The 15,038-nt window shown below is 32.8% G+C and overlaps 2 protein-coding genes across 2 annotated transcripts; both read left to right on the plus strand.

Annotated features, from left to right (window-relative positions):
- The first annotated feature begins 26 nt into the window (after nt 1-26).
- On the plus strand, nt 27-11,630 carry LOC132722425 (uridine diphosphate glucose pyrophosphatase NUDT14-like). Its single transcript, XM_060706933.1, has 6 exons — nt 27-81; nt 6,155-6,236; nt 6,712-6,755; nt 7,443-7,507; nt 8,386-8,602; nt 10,450-11,630. The coding sequence occupies exons 2-6, from the start codon at nt 6,156-6,158 to the stop codon at nt 10,682-10,684; spliced, it is 642 nt and encodes a 213-aa protein (XP_060562916.1). The 5' UTR covers nt 27-81; nt 6,155; the 3' UTR covers nt 10,685-11,630.
- Nucleotides 1,213-4,467, plus strand: LOC132722409 (uncharacterized). Its single transcript, XM_060706910.1, has 2 exons — nt 1,213-1,994; nt 2,748-4,467. The coding sequence occupies exons 1-2, from the start codon at nt 1,852-1,854 to the stop codon at nt 4,093-4,095; spliced, it is 1,491 nt and encodes a 496-aa protein (XP_060562893.1). The 5' UTR covers nt 1,213-1,851; the 3' UTR covers nt 4,096-4,467.
- Nucleotides 11,631-15,038: the final 3,408 nt, after the last annotated feature.

Raw genomic sequence — 15,038 nt, forward strand, 5'->3', positions numbered from 1 at the left:
CAGCATATTTCATTTTTCATGATTCATTATTCTTACGACAATGCTAAGTCTAAATGTAAACAGAAACTAAGGACAAGAAAAGTAAGTTAACATCATTGTCAGCTTGATATTTACAATGAATTTACACGAAATTTTATATATTTTTCAATTTTATAAGAGAATCTTCAATATCTTTCTCCACATTTGCATGCAAACTTGATTAAACTTGTTTGAAAATTACTTCAGACTTACCCAATTTTTTCACCGTTTATTTGTCAGAATGACACGTACATGATTTTAACATTTTATGTAGGATCTAGACCACTATTTTTCAGTAAGTTTAAAGGGACTCCACTGTGGTTTTTTGACATGATGGGGACTAAAAATATTTTTTTCCAGATAAATGTACCGTTTGATGTAATTTTATAGACATGATCAAGTGTACATATAAAAGGGTTATGCCAAAAGTTCTAACAACATTATCGTGGGCCCTTCCCTGATATCCATCTTTCAATATGTACAAACCCATTTATCATTTTTAGGGACTTAGCAATGAAAATAAATGTACGTGGCTCTTTATTGGTGCTGGGACCTAAAATATACATAACTATGATATTATAATATATTTTTTTTGTCCCAGATTGGTGATATAATTATGCAGCAGCAATTCAGTCTTTTTCCTCTTTTTTTCAAATAATGACAGAATTTGAAATAAAATACGTACCCTCGCAAAAAAAGGTTTTAGAATGCACATGTTATGGATTTGAATCTGCAATAAAAAGAATATAATGTTTGTGAAATTATTGTCTTTGTACATACATGTATCTCTACATATTAAAGTTACATATTAAAGTGTATAAGTCTAAATATATCATTTAGTTCAGAAATTTCTGTTAGAAAAAAAAAACTCCTATGAACGGTATATGTTTTTATAATCCCTTAAGAGGGACCTTCGGCAGAACGAAAGCATTTTAATTATAACAGATAAAACCCTATTGATATAGCAGCATAAAATCCTTTTTTTGTTATGTTTACTTACAATATTTATGCATGTTATATAATAGAGACATTCTACGTCACAACTCTTTCCAGAATCGACCACAAGATTATAGAGACAGCACAAATTTACCGTTATATATTTCATTTGATATAGCTTTATACATTTCTAGATCTTTAGACTTACGATATTTCCATAGAAACGGAAGTAGTATTTGCGCGTGCGTATTTTGCTGTTAAAAGGTCTATCCTATTTTTCTATGATTAAAATATTGTTTGTGTATTTTTTTTATAAAATAGCTTTTGCACAATTTCGCGAACTTCAGGACAGTCCTCGTGCTTACGATATAACACACTTTTTTAAGATGCACGGACACTCCTGTGTTTTAAAAATGAGCTTCTCTGACCACCATCAGCTGGTTATTTTTGCGTCAAAAGATACCCAGATTTCTTTCGCACCACATGTGTTTACACATATGAATATTTACATAACAGCATAATGTTAATGCAACAATAAATCTGAGTAAACAATATGTAAATACACATAAAGCTTAATAATAAATAACAGCACAACTAATTTATGTATTTAAACAATGTCTTGTCTAATCTTGTTGAGATATTAAACATACATGATGCTATAAGCTTACAGTGCTATTTATAGCCCTGATCGATACCCGACGCTATGGTAAACACTAAACAGAACGCGCAATTCATGTAAAAAATCAATTACATATTATTGAATAAAGTACTAAATAACAATAGCTGTATATTGAAAGATATACTTAACCGATCAATAAGCCGGTATAACAAACATTAGTTTAAAAGCAAGTTAAACTTTCAAGCAGATTTAATTTTAAACACTTTCGTGAATAAAACATGGCTTCAGGAATTGGAAGTTTTGACGGTAACTTTTGTGATTTAAATATGTTTTGTGATAAGCATTCATCGAAGACTGTGGATATTTTATGCCGTGACCATGACCTTGTGATTTGTTCAATCTGCGCTTCTGAAAAGCACATGTAAGTAATGTTGAATGTACTACATATACTACTAATTTAATGCTATTTTCGTGTAAAGATTCTATATTGTAAACTGGTTTATTTTAATTTTAGGTTTAAAGAAAAATATTGACGTATAGAGAACTGGTATTACTTATAATGAATGCATAAATTCCTTTAATGTTTATCTCTTCCGGTTATTACTTAACTTTCCCACATTGTGGCTGATGGGGTGCCTATAAGAATTGAGGCCACCGTTTATCCTTGCGTGATCGTAAGAGGTGATGAAATTGGTTCGAATTACTGGAGTCTATGTATCTCTTAGCTCCATCAGGTGAGGTGGTTTTGACTCCTGGTGTTGCTTTAAGTTTGTAACACCCGACGTTAGCCAAAATTATCTTACCTGTTTAGGCGCCTTAAAACCTAAATTGTGTTGGTGCTCCGTAAAAAGTAAAGGCACCAGAATGTTAATCGAAAGTTAACCGGATAGGTTTCGGACAGATCGTAAATTCTACCCAGTATCTCTTTGCGGATGAAATACAATGTAATGTGTGGAATGGGCATGTGTTGCCCTCCCTTACCATTGAGCCCGGAAGTCGCCATATTTCTTTATATCAATGACGGTCTGGTCTATAACTCCAAGAATGTACTTCTTGCCTTGATTTATATTTTGCTCTCTTTTTAAAAGTGTTGCATATCAACTTTGATATTCAATTAATATTTAAATAGTCTTATACCAGTCTGCTGATTATAACACGATTATTTCTTTTGCAGAACGTGTGTTCGGCTCGAACCTCTTACTAAGGAATCGATTAATGGTATGAAAAAGAAGGATTTTAAACACTTTGGAAAGGATGTATCAGAAATGAAACGGTTATTGTCCAACTTGAAGAGTAAGAAACTTGAAGATAAGAAAAAACTACAAGAGGAAACGGAAGTTGCTGTAAAGGAGGTCCAAGAGTTTCGGAAGTTGATTGACTGGGTTCTAGATAGAATGGAACGGAAGGGCAAAGAGTATATTGAAAAAAGATACAAGGAGCTAAACAAAGTAATAACTGAAGAAATAGCACAATGCGAAGAGATGTTGACATTTTTGGAGAAAACAAAACGTCACTATAAGTCTACCAAAGACCATTCAACTGTTGATCAGTTTGTAAATATGAAAAAGGGTAAACAAATGATGGAACAAGCACTGCATCTTTCTGATTCGATGAAAAATCACAAACACAGAGAAATTGTAAAATTTACCGTGGATCCAAAGGTAGAGAATTTTGCAAGGAACTTGTCATGGTTTGGAAAAGACAGGACATACCTCTCATTTGAACAGCCTTTGTCTTTTCCACATTTGTATGAAATTAAGCAACATAATCAGTTTGATATCCGGGTGAAAGGGGACAAGCAGGTTTGTTGTGTTGTTGACATGTGTCAACTTAAAGACGGGACTATTCTTGCAGTGGATAAATCTAACCGCCGATTGAAGCAGCTAGATGTTTTATACCAGATCGTAGACTCACGTGACCTACCTGATGACCCGGATACAGTCGCTTGTGTAAATGAAAATTTCGCTCTCGTAGCCTCTAAGTATGGGGTTGACACGTTGATTCAGTTCATACAAATAAAGGAAAGTCTTCCTCTTGGAGATTCCTTTACTGTTTCAGGTCATTGTCAAGGCCTGTCATGCTCACAAGATGCCGTGCATGTGTCTACAGGTGACAAAATTTCCAAATTTACATTATCTGGCGAACTTTTACAAGAATTTATTGCAGGTGATGTTGTTCAAAGCTTTTGTTTGACCCATGATTTCGAGAAAATTGTTTTCACATTTGGTCAAGACAAACTAGGCGTTTTGAACAAAAATTACCAGCTGTGTGCAGAGGTTCAAATTCAGGATTTGGGTCAGAACAAATCATTAGCAGTGGATACAAATGGTCAGATATTGATATCAATGTTAGATTCACATCGTATAGTACAATACAATCATGATTTACAGAAGCTTGGTGAAGTTGTGGGACCATCTGATGGTATCAGAAATCCACAGGCGATAGTGTTTGACCGGATCAATAACAGACTAGTTGTGGCTATGAAGTATAAAAACATGATCAAAGCTTTTGACTTGAAATAAATTTGTAACGTTAAAATGTTCTTAGTTTATTGTATCATAAGAGGAAAAAAAGGCTTATCTTCATTCACTTGAAAGTGTTCACTATTTAGGGGGAAAGTATGTAAGCGGCCAAATAGCTAAGTCGGTAGAGCCGCGGAACGGTATCCTAAGGGTCCCAGGTTCAAGTACCGTTCAGGCTGCACATTTTTCTCACCTTGTGACAATTATGCTATCATGAACTAGAAAAAAACTGTTAACTTAAAAATCATTTTGAATATACTTTTTATCAAGTCATTTATGTTTCGAATTAATTGTATGACATAATAAATACATTTATAGTGCCTTTATAGTGTTTGAATTACTTTAGGTTTTATAACAGCTTCAAAGCTGCATGCCTCCGGATGAGCCAAAATCCAACTTGAGCAAAAAATGTACCTAGGTTTTAAGAAAAGTAAAATGATTCAAGTTATGATTTACATGTTCGATTAAGGATTGTCTTTGCAGTTTTTATCACAATATTTCTAATGCAGTGACTAATGAAATAAAGATTTTTTTTTGGGGGGGGGGGGGGGGGGGTGAAATTACGCGGACAGTAATACTAAGTACTTTCTTTGTTCTTTTCACGATATATTCCTACAAATACATTTGACAATTTGCATGAATCTGGAGGCATGCTGCTTTAAAATGTCGTGATTTTCCGGTCCAAGTCATTGTATTCTTATATATTGTTAATTTGATGATTTAATCAATGTTCTTCAAAATATCACACTATGAGTTAATCCCATTGTGCAGACTATCAAACGTGTTACAGAGTCCAAGATCAGAACAAGTCTTTTCATTGCTTGTTGCACGAATAAACCGTACTTGAATGCGCGCAATAATTTTCAAAATACCCATGTGTCTGTTCACGTGAACAATGAAATATTGGCTTATCAAATAACTGATTACTTTTCTTCACCATATAACCAATATATATACACATATATCTTCAAATCCCGACAGGGACTTTGGATTCTTTCATGTGAGGAAGCTATCCAGCTAGCTTACGGAACGTCGGTGGTTCAGCTCAGGTACCCGTTCGTGCCTGAATAATTCACGGAAGGGCACCGGAGGTCTTCCTCCACCAGTAAAGCTGGAACGTCGCCGTATGACCTATACTGTGTCGGTGTGACATAAAACCCAATCAAACAAACGTACATCTTCACATACATGTAGCATAATATAAATATGATATAAATTATATCAAATGTGAGGAAGCCTTCCATCAGTAAAGCTGGACAGTCGCCCTTTTTATGTTCATATCATTATCTAAGTGACTTTTAACCAAATCTAAAATTTGAGCTTTTGAAATATTAAGATTGCCACTGTCACCATCCTTTTTTGATACAATTGCTTGTTTGAAAGGTAACATTTCGTTGATTTTTGTACATTTCGTCACACAAACTAAGTAATTTAATCAAAACAAAATATCATCTCATTCGTTTGACTGGCTGGCTTTGCTTAGATTGTTTTAACAAATCAGTGCTGACCATTTGATACCCAGTTTGTTGAGTCAGTTTATATACGTTACTGGAAAGTGAAAGTAACTGTTAACCCCCCCCCCCCCCCTTGCGCCGGCTTAAGAAGAATTCAACATTAAAACATGAAAAATGGTGAAAATTCGAATTTATAAAATCGCATGTGTTCATTTTTTGACTTACTCCACGAATTACTTACGTACAAAAGATGTCCTTATCCGAACCAATATAATTAAAATCACAAACACTACTTACATATTTTTCATACCAAAGCGAAACAAGAAGATTAAAATTTAATGTTTGATATATCTGAGATTCCGGCTTTCACCATCCACACGTGTGCGTATAGTCCGTATGCTGGTTGCAGTTATATGACGCGACTAAAAGAGCTATGGGTAGGTACTCCAGAAATTTTGGTTAGCATGAATGAAAAAAAGAAAAGAAGAAAGAACAACAACTATTTTCAATTAATACGCGCAACCAAAGTACTTTACTCAGTTTCAGATTAAAATCTTGTAACGGACAATCTTACTAAAAGCAGGAATGCATGTTTTTATTTCTAGAATGGATGATATAAAAGATGTTCAACTGGTTGATTGTGACAAATCTATGTACATTAAACCAATTCGTGTGCTATATACACAGGTAATTATATTCGTTTTAAAGGTTTTACATTTATTAATTGTTTGATAAACTTTTTAATTTTTGTCCTTCTAAAACTTTACACAGACCAGTTCCTTCTAGAACTTTACAATAGAAGTTTATTTTCTGAGCTACAGCGTTCAGGTCAAAAGCCTAGAAACATAAAATTTGGAATTCTTGAAGCACTTTAATGGAATAATCTGCAAGGGAAAATAAAGAAATATACTCAGAATTAAATTGAATTTTTTTGGAGTGAAAGCATTGCAACGGAACAAAAATGAGATTATTCTGGTAAACATTTTTTTCTAAAAAAATTTTAGAGTATTCTGGTAAACATTTTTTTTTTTATTTTTATCATTATTTTTTTTTTGCTCTTGCTTCGTATGGTTCTTCAGCATTTGAATACTTCAACAAGTTACTAGCGATTTTGTTAATTTCCATGTAAACATGAAGTAGATCTACCCTCTTTCCTTTTTAGAATGGAAAGAAGAAGGCGTGGGATGCTATGAAAGTTCATGATAGGTAAGCGTCAGTATATTTTCATCTTGCTAGACAATTTGTACATTTCGTTAGAACTGTTTACGTAACTGTTTATACTGTACTGAGCAAATATCAAATATCATTTTCAAGAGCTATATACTCGTTTATGATATCATTAAAATGTAATTAAAAACGCTTCTATGAATTTGCCTTAGCTTAGAAATTTTATATATGATGTCACTGCCGATGCTCAAATAGTTATGTTTGTGCAAGCGAAATTATTTGCATTGTTGATATTTGCGTATGGATGGTAAACAAATAAAACCCAAGTCATTGCGTAAAATATGGGATCTTCTACGGTTATAGCATATGTTTGAATATAGTTGTCTGTTAGTTTTTTCTGGAATATAGTTTTCTCTTTTTTTCCCACAAAGTTACAATACCAAGTACTTGGTAAAGATCTCGATTCATTGAAGATTGAAATTGTTTGAGCACATATTTTGTGTATGTCGTTGTTTAAACCTAAGACTATTGGCGGCTAAAGAATCGTCCCGAGCGACCAGTACAGACAAACAATAGCCGCACGACCGTGTCGTCTGACCATGGCCAGCTTTTTGCTTAGTGCATATATATTTTTAATTTTCCCCTAAAAATAATGAATGGTCTCGTCCAGATTGAAAGATGGACTAGTGTTGATTAACATTTTATTGATTGTATCTTTCTCTTCAGTGTAACAATACTGATCTTCAACTCTAGCAGGAATGTGTTTGTCATGGTTAGACAGTTTAGACCAGGTAAGTGTTATTTTTGAAATATTGAATATATTTGTCTTTTAATTTCTTGACGTCACAAAACAGTGCTCGACTTCCGGGGCGAAGACCCGGCGACACAAACGTGTCTTCGTGTTTTGAGGGGCGAAGACACGAAATGGCAGAAATCAGCCACCATAGGGTACCAGATATTCATCCAAATATATTTCTGTATCATACAAATACCATTACACTTCTTTTTATTTACTTCTCTATAATCATAATTATATATCAAGTATTACAGTTTTATCTCCCTTCACTTAATACATTAATATGTAAATTGACCCGCTCTTCTTTTTTATGAAAAAGAAATTGAAAGTCGCACATGAATGTTTTAATTAAGTGATTGTTTTGAATTAATGTTTTGAAGAATTAAGATATCAGCAAATATAGCCATGTATGCATTAAAACCCAAAAGCTATTACTGGCGAATAATACTAATAATAGTCTATATGTGGCGTTTCAAAACCTGCACTCTCTTTTGATATCCTTATTTTTGTTTCTTTTAGAGGAAAATTTACGAAGATAATTCTAGTTATTTTGCACACATGGATATTATAATAAAAGTTTTCCTCACAAAAAAATTTAATACATGTACTATTTTAAAAGGGGTGTTTAATCATCATAAACGATATTCAATATTTCATCGATTCACTTGTTCTATTTAAGCCACTTTTCTCAAACAAAAATTTATTTGATACCAAAAAAAGTCCAGCTGTCCATTTTTATTTTATTTAAGATAGATCAGCCTGTAAAGCCGCAAAATGGTATGCCACGGGCCCGAGGTTCAAATCCAAGTTTTGATGAACATTTTTCTCACCCTTTTACATATAATTACAATATAACTTTATAATTTTTTGTAGCTGTTTACATAAATGCCGCACAGTCCGTACAGGATGAAGACGGCAATCTGACCATAGATCACACGAAATATCCAGGCTCACTGGGCTTAACGTATGAGTTATGTGCTGGTATAGTGGACAAGAAGAAGACAGTGGCCGAGATTGCACAAGAAGAGGTTTTTGAGGAATGTGGTTACAAAGTACAAACAGAAAATCTGCAGAGGATCACGGGATACAGGTTATTTTATTTATAAACTTTTACTGTAAGACCTATACTTGTATTGTGTTCATCTCTTGTTATTTGTAGAAATTTATATCTATGAATTGGTTTAAGGGTTATTTAAAATATATTTTTGTGATTTCCACAAACCTGTGCTTTATTTATATAGTGTGTTCAGAATAAAGATGGGTTGATATGTGTTATATATGTTATTCTTTAGTTAAACAAGAACCTAGCTAGAAAATTATATTGTTTTATCGATCGATGACTCCTCCTGTATGTCCAGATGGATAGCAGATATTTATACAAACATATCTCCCTATCATATCTTCCTATCATTATATTTTTTACTATTTTACTTCCCAACTCAGGCTCCTATGGACTCGGCCCGGTGAATTTTCGTATTCGTTGTTCTATAGTAAATAAGTCACATTTGAGGCTTAATTATGGATTCCACCACTGTTCTTGATGTATTATATACTGTCTTCAACTTTAAACATTAACACTATCTCAGTCCAATGAGGCCCGAAATATAATAGGTTAGCCATCTACTTTTTTTCAGAAATCTTCATTCTGTTGTAACACTGTTTACATTCACCACTTTAAAAACTTCAATCCTTCCGCCAACAAATGAGTTCCTGGAGAATACACAAAAAACAACTTTTAAAGTCATCATATAACATACAATAACTACACACATGCAATAAATACACTTTAATTATGACCAGTCTAAATAGAGATGACTTAAATTGGGCCACTTCAAAATTTTAAAGAACTACTTTCTAGACTACAACGGGTTGGGTCTAATTCGTACCGGGTTGAGACCTTATTGTGCATGAAATAATGCACGGAAGGGCACCTGAGGCCTTCCTCCACCAGTAAAGCTGAAAAATATTATCAAAAATATTGAACAATAATTATACTTGTCTTGTATTGATTGACTTTTGTATTCTTTGTCATTATTTTCTGGTGTCATTATATGAACACAAGGTTTTTTATAAATTATTTATATTTAAGACAAAAAAAATAATACTTGGAGCAGAAACTATTCTTAATTTTTTTTTTTCAAATTAACCGTTAGTCTGTTAGCGGCGACTGATTCTGTCCAACTGATTCTGTCCATGCAACTATTTAAAATTAACGTCAGCCGGGACATCCGTGCCGACAGATCACGGTCTGCACTGTTTGCTATTCAGTCTATATATACTTTGAAAATTTTCTGTATAAATTATGAATAAATTTGTCCAGATTGACTAAAAAAAGACAAGTAAATTTAAGATAATGTAATATTGTGTTCTTTCCTAAAATATTATGAATACGATCATTATGTCTGCATTTATCGTAACACCCACTCGTTTGTCTGGCACGCATTTACGCTCAAGATTGTCTAGTATGTAGTAGTTGTTATAAGGAAGACAAAGCACACTGTGCTGTTCTAAATTATATACCATGAGAAACTCGCGAAATGTTTTCACAAGAGTCACATTCCTTTACCAAACAATAAACGAAGAAATGACACATCAACCATTCCTGTCAAAAATGGCATATGTAATAGATCTAATATCAGTTTAATATCAGTTTAACCTGATATATTCTACCTTGACCTTTGTTTATTAGTATTATTCCATGAATGTTCTTATTTATTTAGTTTAGTGAATGACAGAACTACATAATATTACAATACATTTGTTGTATGCATGTATATGCGTACACAAAACAAAAAAATTACTGCATATCAACCATTGGCAAAGAAATATCATATCAACCATTGGCAACCATTGGCAAAGAAATATCATATCAACCATTGGCAAAGAAATAACAAATCATTTATTTATTTATTTATTTATTTATTTATTTATTTAAAGGAATGGTGTTGGAACATCGGCAGCATATCAAGACATGTTTTATGTTGAAGTAACAGACGACATGAAAGTGTCGGCAGGGGGAGGTAACCAACATGAGGGGGAACTAATAGAAATAGTTGAAATACCACTGTCAGAAAGTAGGACTTTTATGATGGACGAGTCAAAAACAAAACATGTGGCAGTTATGTTTGCATTAATGTGGTTTTATGAAAATAAACAATCAAAGAAACAATAGCATTTGACAATTATCGGTTCTATTAATAAGAAGTTCAAATGTGATTTCAATATTGTATATAAGTATATTTAACATCGTTTATATGTGAGGATCAGTCAAATAAGTTATAGGCGTTGTGAATGGTATATCGTTGCCATAGCAATTTAACTTGATATGATTATCTCCCTTTCTTCTTAATGATAGCAAGTGCAAAATAATGTGAAGAAATTTATATTTTATATTTTTCACTTTTCTATAAACATGGCTATTCTTCCTATATCGTATACATTTTTGATAAGATTTTTTTACATGATATTTTGAATGTCTCGAAATCATAAACCTTATTTTGTGAAACTAAAAGTCATCGTATTATAAAAACCACATTTATGCCATAAAAACAAACTTATAAAACATCTTTGAACTGGGAGAAACCAAAGAATAAATCTTTTTTTGCATGGGACACAGATGCAAACATTTATCGAGGTTTGTTTAAAAACTCCTGTTGCTGAATATTTTAGATCTCTTAGAATCAGTTGTAGAGTTTATTGACAATTTAAGATTCACATAATCTTAGTGCTGTAAAACCATCATAAAAAACAAGGTCTACGGACGACATTATTTTAGCACTACTTATAAATTCGTTTTTGTTCAGTCGTAAGATTATAGCTGCACGCCTCCAGATGAGCCAAAATATTTCAAGAAATTCAATCAGTAGAAAAATTTATGAAGATCTTAAGAAAAGTAAAAATATTCAATATTTAATAATTGCTTACATGTGCGATTAATGACTGATTTTGCATCATCAATCACTATAATTCTACTGTGTTACTAACGCAGTAAGAGGTATTTATGTATATTTTGATAGGTTTGGTAATTTACGTGGATTGTAAGTGCCGTTTGCAATGTGTAAATTACTCTTTTTGTTCACTTCACAATATTTTACTTTTAAATACATGTTCAAAATTTTCATAAAAATTAGCATGAATCTGGAGGCATGCTGCTTTAAAATATCAACATTTGTCAATCACTATGTTGTCTTTAGGTTGGCCAAATGTTGTCTTGTCCGAACATCAGGTGTGTTTATTCTCCAGACTTGAGGTTAAGTTGGTTTCAGATAAACACCATGTTAACACTGCCTTGACTTCTAAGCTAAGAACGCTGCATATTTCTGCCATGTGTTCTTGAAGATTTTTTTTTTCGAAATATGTAAATAAATAACAATCATAATTATATACATTTATTGATTATTCATATGTTTTACATATGATATACTTTGATAATGGGAAGTAATAAACTTTTGAAGTTGTTTTGTAAAAACAAATTTATTTTTTATCAACTTAATAAAGATTTATTTGAGAAAAAAAACATTCCTTTTATGTTGTAGTATCATAGTTTTGCAAGCAACAATCTTACAGCATATTTTAAAGATATATTTACAATACAATAGATGGTCTCCTTCAAGAAATTTGCCTTAAAGTACTTTGACTCTTGCGGTGTTTGACCCAAGTCTACTAGCGACAGTAGGTTCAACATGTATTAAGAGCGCAGACTAAGATCTATGGTGGCCGTTTTATGCCATGTTCCGCCGACAAATGGATGACTGTCGTATTACCTCGTTTTCACCTTGCGCCCATGGGAGCGAAAATACGTCAAGGAAGTCTTCTCCATGGCTGGCACAGATCGGCCACCATAAAAATCAGTGTTGATTTCCTTGTCGTCTGATTATGTTCTGCACTGTTAACTATTCAGTCAGTATAATTATATTAATATTTTTTCCTTAAAAATGATGTATAGTTATGTCAAGATTAAAATATAATGGATTTCAATATAAAAATGCTCAGCAGTCAAGATTTTAGAAATTTGCAAAACTGTAAATACAACACTGTAAGGTTAATGAACATGTGTCCCTTCTCATTTACTTTTCATTCAAAGGTTTGTTTACTTACTTCTTGTCAAACAAAAGTGTTCAGTTGTGTTACTTCTGTGAAGAAGGTATATTATGTAATTGAAAGAGCAGCGAAACACGAGGCTATCTGATTTCTAGGAGGGTGCGTAGCCCCCCCCCCCCCGTATAAATCAGACTGCCTAGTATTTTGATGTTCTTTCTATTTGTATCATAGTCAAACATTGTATCATAGTCAAACATAAAAACACGTTCCCTTTTGTCAAAATATGAAACCCCAGGAAAAAGTTACCAATGAACGAGCATCAGTATATGATATTTCTATCGCTTTCCCATTCTCTGCCGTCACAATAAGTAAACCCTAGCAAAAATTAACCAATCAATGGGCATGCTCTGGAGTGCGGGTTACTAAAACCTGCACTCCAGTTAACGCTTAGTGCATGCATGTATACGATTTAACTCTGACACATTGTCAACAGAAAGGTCCCCAAACTATGATACAATTAACACATGCAACTATAATTCATTTATACCTATATGTCAAAGTAAGATACACGTTACAGGAAATATAATATTCAGTAAGATATTATTATATATGTTCAGATGTTCATATTTGTTCATTTAACTTTTCTCTTACATTGAAATTATAGACGTGCTACATGATAGTTTTAACGTAAATAACGCTATGTTTACTTTGAAAACTTGATCGCCACCGATCCCACATCATCTGTGTCTTCAAATTCATCACTCCATCGAGCTACTTTGAAAAAAATACGCAGTAGGTAATTAAGTTAAATAATTAAATTAAGGGCGTTTGCTAGGGAAAGGTAACTGTTTCAGACTACATAAGTCTTAAAAATCTTGTTTTAAATTTTGGTTTATTTTCGGTCAGTTCACAAAAATTTCAAGTATATCCATAAAACACTTACTTTTGCTAGTACTTAGAAGGATTGATTGAATCGGCATAGGTTTAGGAAAAAAATATGCTTGAAAAAAGGTCAAATTCAAGGGGGATAACTCAACAATATATCATTTTCTATGATAATGTAATTATGTAAAATTTAAATACATTGTAAACAGTTTTCATTCTTCCTTAAGACTGTAAAGTGTCTTTATTGGGACACGTTTTGGCCATATTAGTACCTGTTCTTTTCAAGAATCTGCTGTTTAAATTGTAATTTGAAATATTTTGCAAGGCATATTTATACAAAATTGTCATCAATTTTTGTTGTTGTTGTTGTTAATACCAAAAGCCATTTCAGTCCATTTGTGATTATCTGATATTAATAATCTTTTGCATTTTGTAAGTATTACAAGTTATTAACAATATTTGATTTACAATGTAAGAAGTTCTAAGTTTTGTTCCGATTGTGCTTATAAAAGTTCCATTTGTGACCCTAAAAGACATATGAATAATGCATGAACATTTAACTAACTTTTGCCAAAGGAGCTCCATTGAGGTAAAAAAAAAAGCCTTAAAAGCATACAATTGAATTTTTTTACGTAAATCGAGTGAAGCACATAAAAGGAAAATTCTGCAAAAAATAATTAAGAATTAATTTGAAATTCGATTTTTTTGTGCCATTTAAGCATGATCTGAGCGAAAAACGTTGCAACGGTTTTCATTTAGGTGCCATTTTGCATAATTAGGATAATTATTTTTGAAAAATGGGGAAAGAGAAGGATCACAACTTATTGGTTCTGACCTACATGAAATGGTACACATGTCTCGGAAAAAATATTTCCATTCCGTCATGTCAACAAATCTCAGTGGAGTTCCTTTAACAGAATATATTTTGTATTTATAATGATATTGTTCAGATTTGCAGGTAAATTGTTATAAAACAAAAATGGGCATGTTTGTTTTATGAAATGAAGAAAAAAAATTATCATAAATGTGGCCTAGTTATTTAAGTATCTTCCTCAAAGTCCAGGAGTCATAGGTATGTACCCTACTGGAGTCATAACCATGTTTCTTCATTATGCCGATAATGTGAAGTATAAATCTTGTTGTTGGATCCATGTTTACTTTAACTCTTAACTTTTTCAAAGACCTATATTTAGATAGAGAGGAAGAAGATGTAAATTATTCTCGCTAATGGATGAAAATGTAAACGCATTCGGTTGCGTAAACCAAAATGGCGGAAGTTGATCATGATCAACTTCAAGTGCCAATGAATCTCTCGCAATTGTGGGTCTTGACTGGAAAATTGTCAATTTCCAGAGCTTCCTATCCCTCTGTTATCTTAGTGTCTAACCTGCTGGAAGCGTAACTGATTAGCCTTTGCCATTAGTACACCGTACAATCAATTGGGCAGACAGCAGTTCAAACGTCGACAGCTGTACCAGTATATACACGTCGGCGCACGAAACACAATTGACGGACGGTAAGTATTCATCTATTTTTAACATATCCCAACTGTGATCGAGTAAATCAATGTCAACATCCAAAGGAGCATACTAACAAATTTC

Source organism: Ruditapes philippinarum, unplaced genomic scaffold (genome assembly GCF_026571515.1).
Source record: "Ruditapes philippinarum isolate M1 unplaced genomic scaffold, ASM2657151v2 ctg40_1_1_1_1, whole genome shotgun sequence".
Lineage (NCBI taxonomy): Eukaryota > Metazoa > Mollusca > Bivalvia > Venerida > Veneridae > Ruditapes > Ruditapes philippinarum.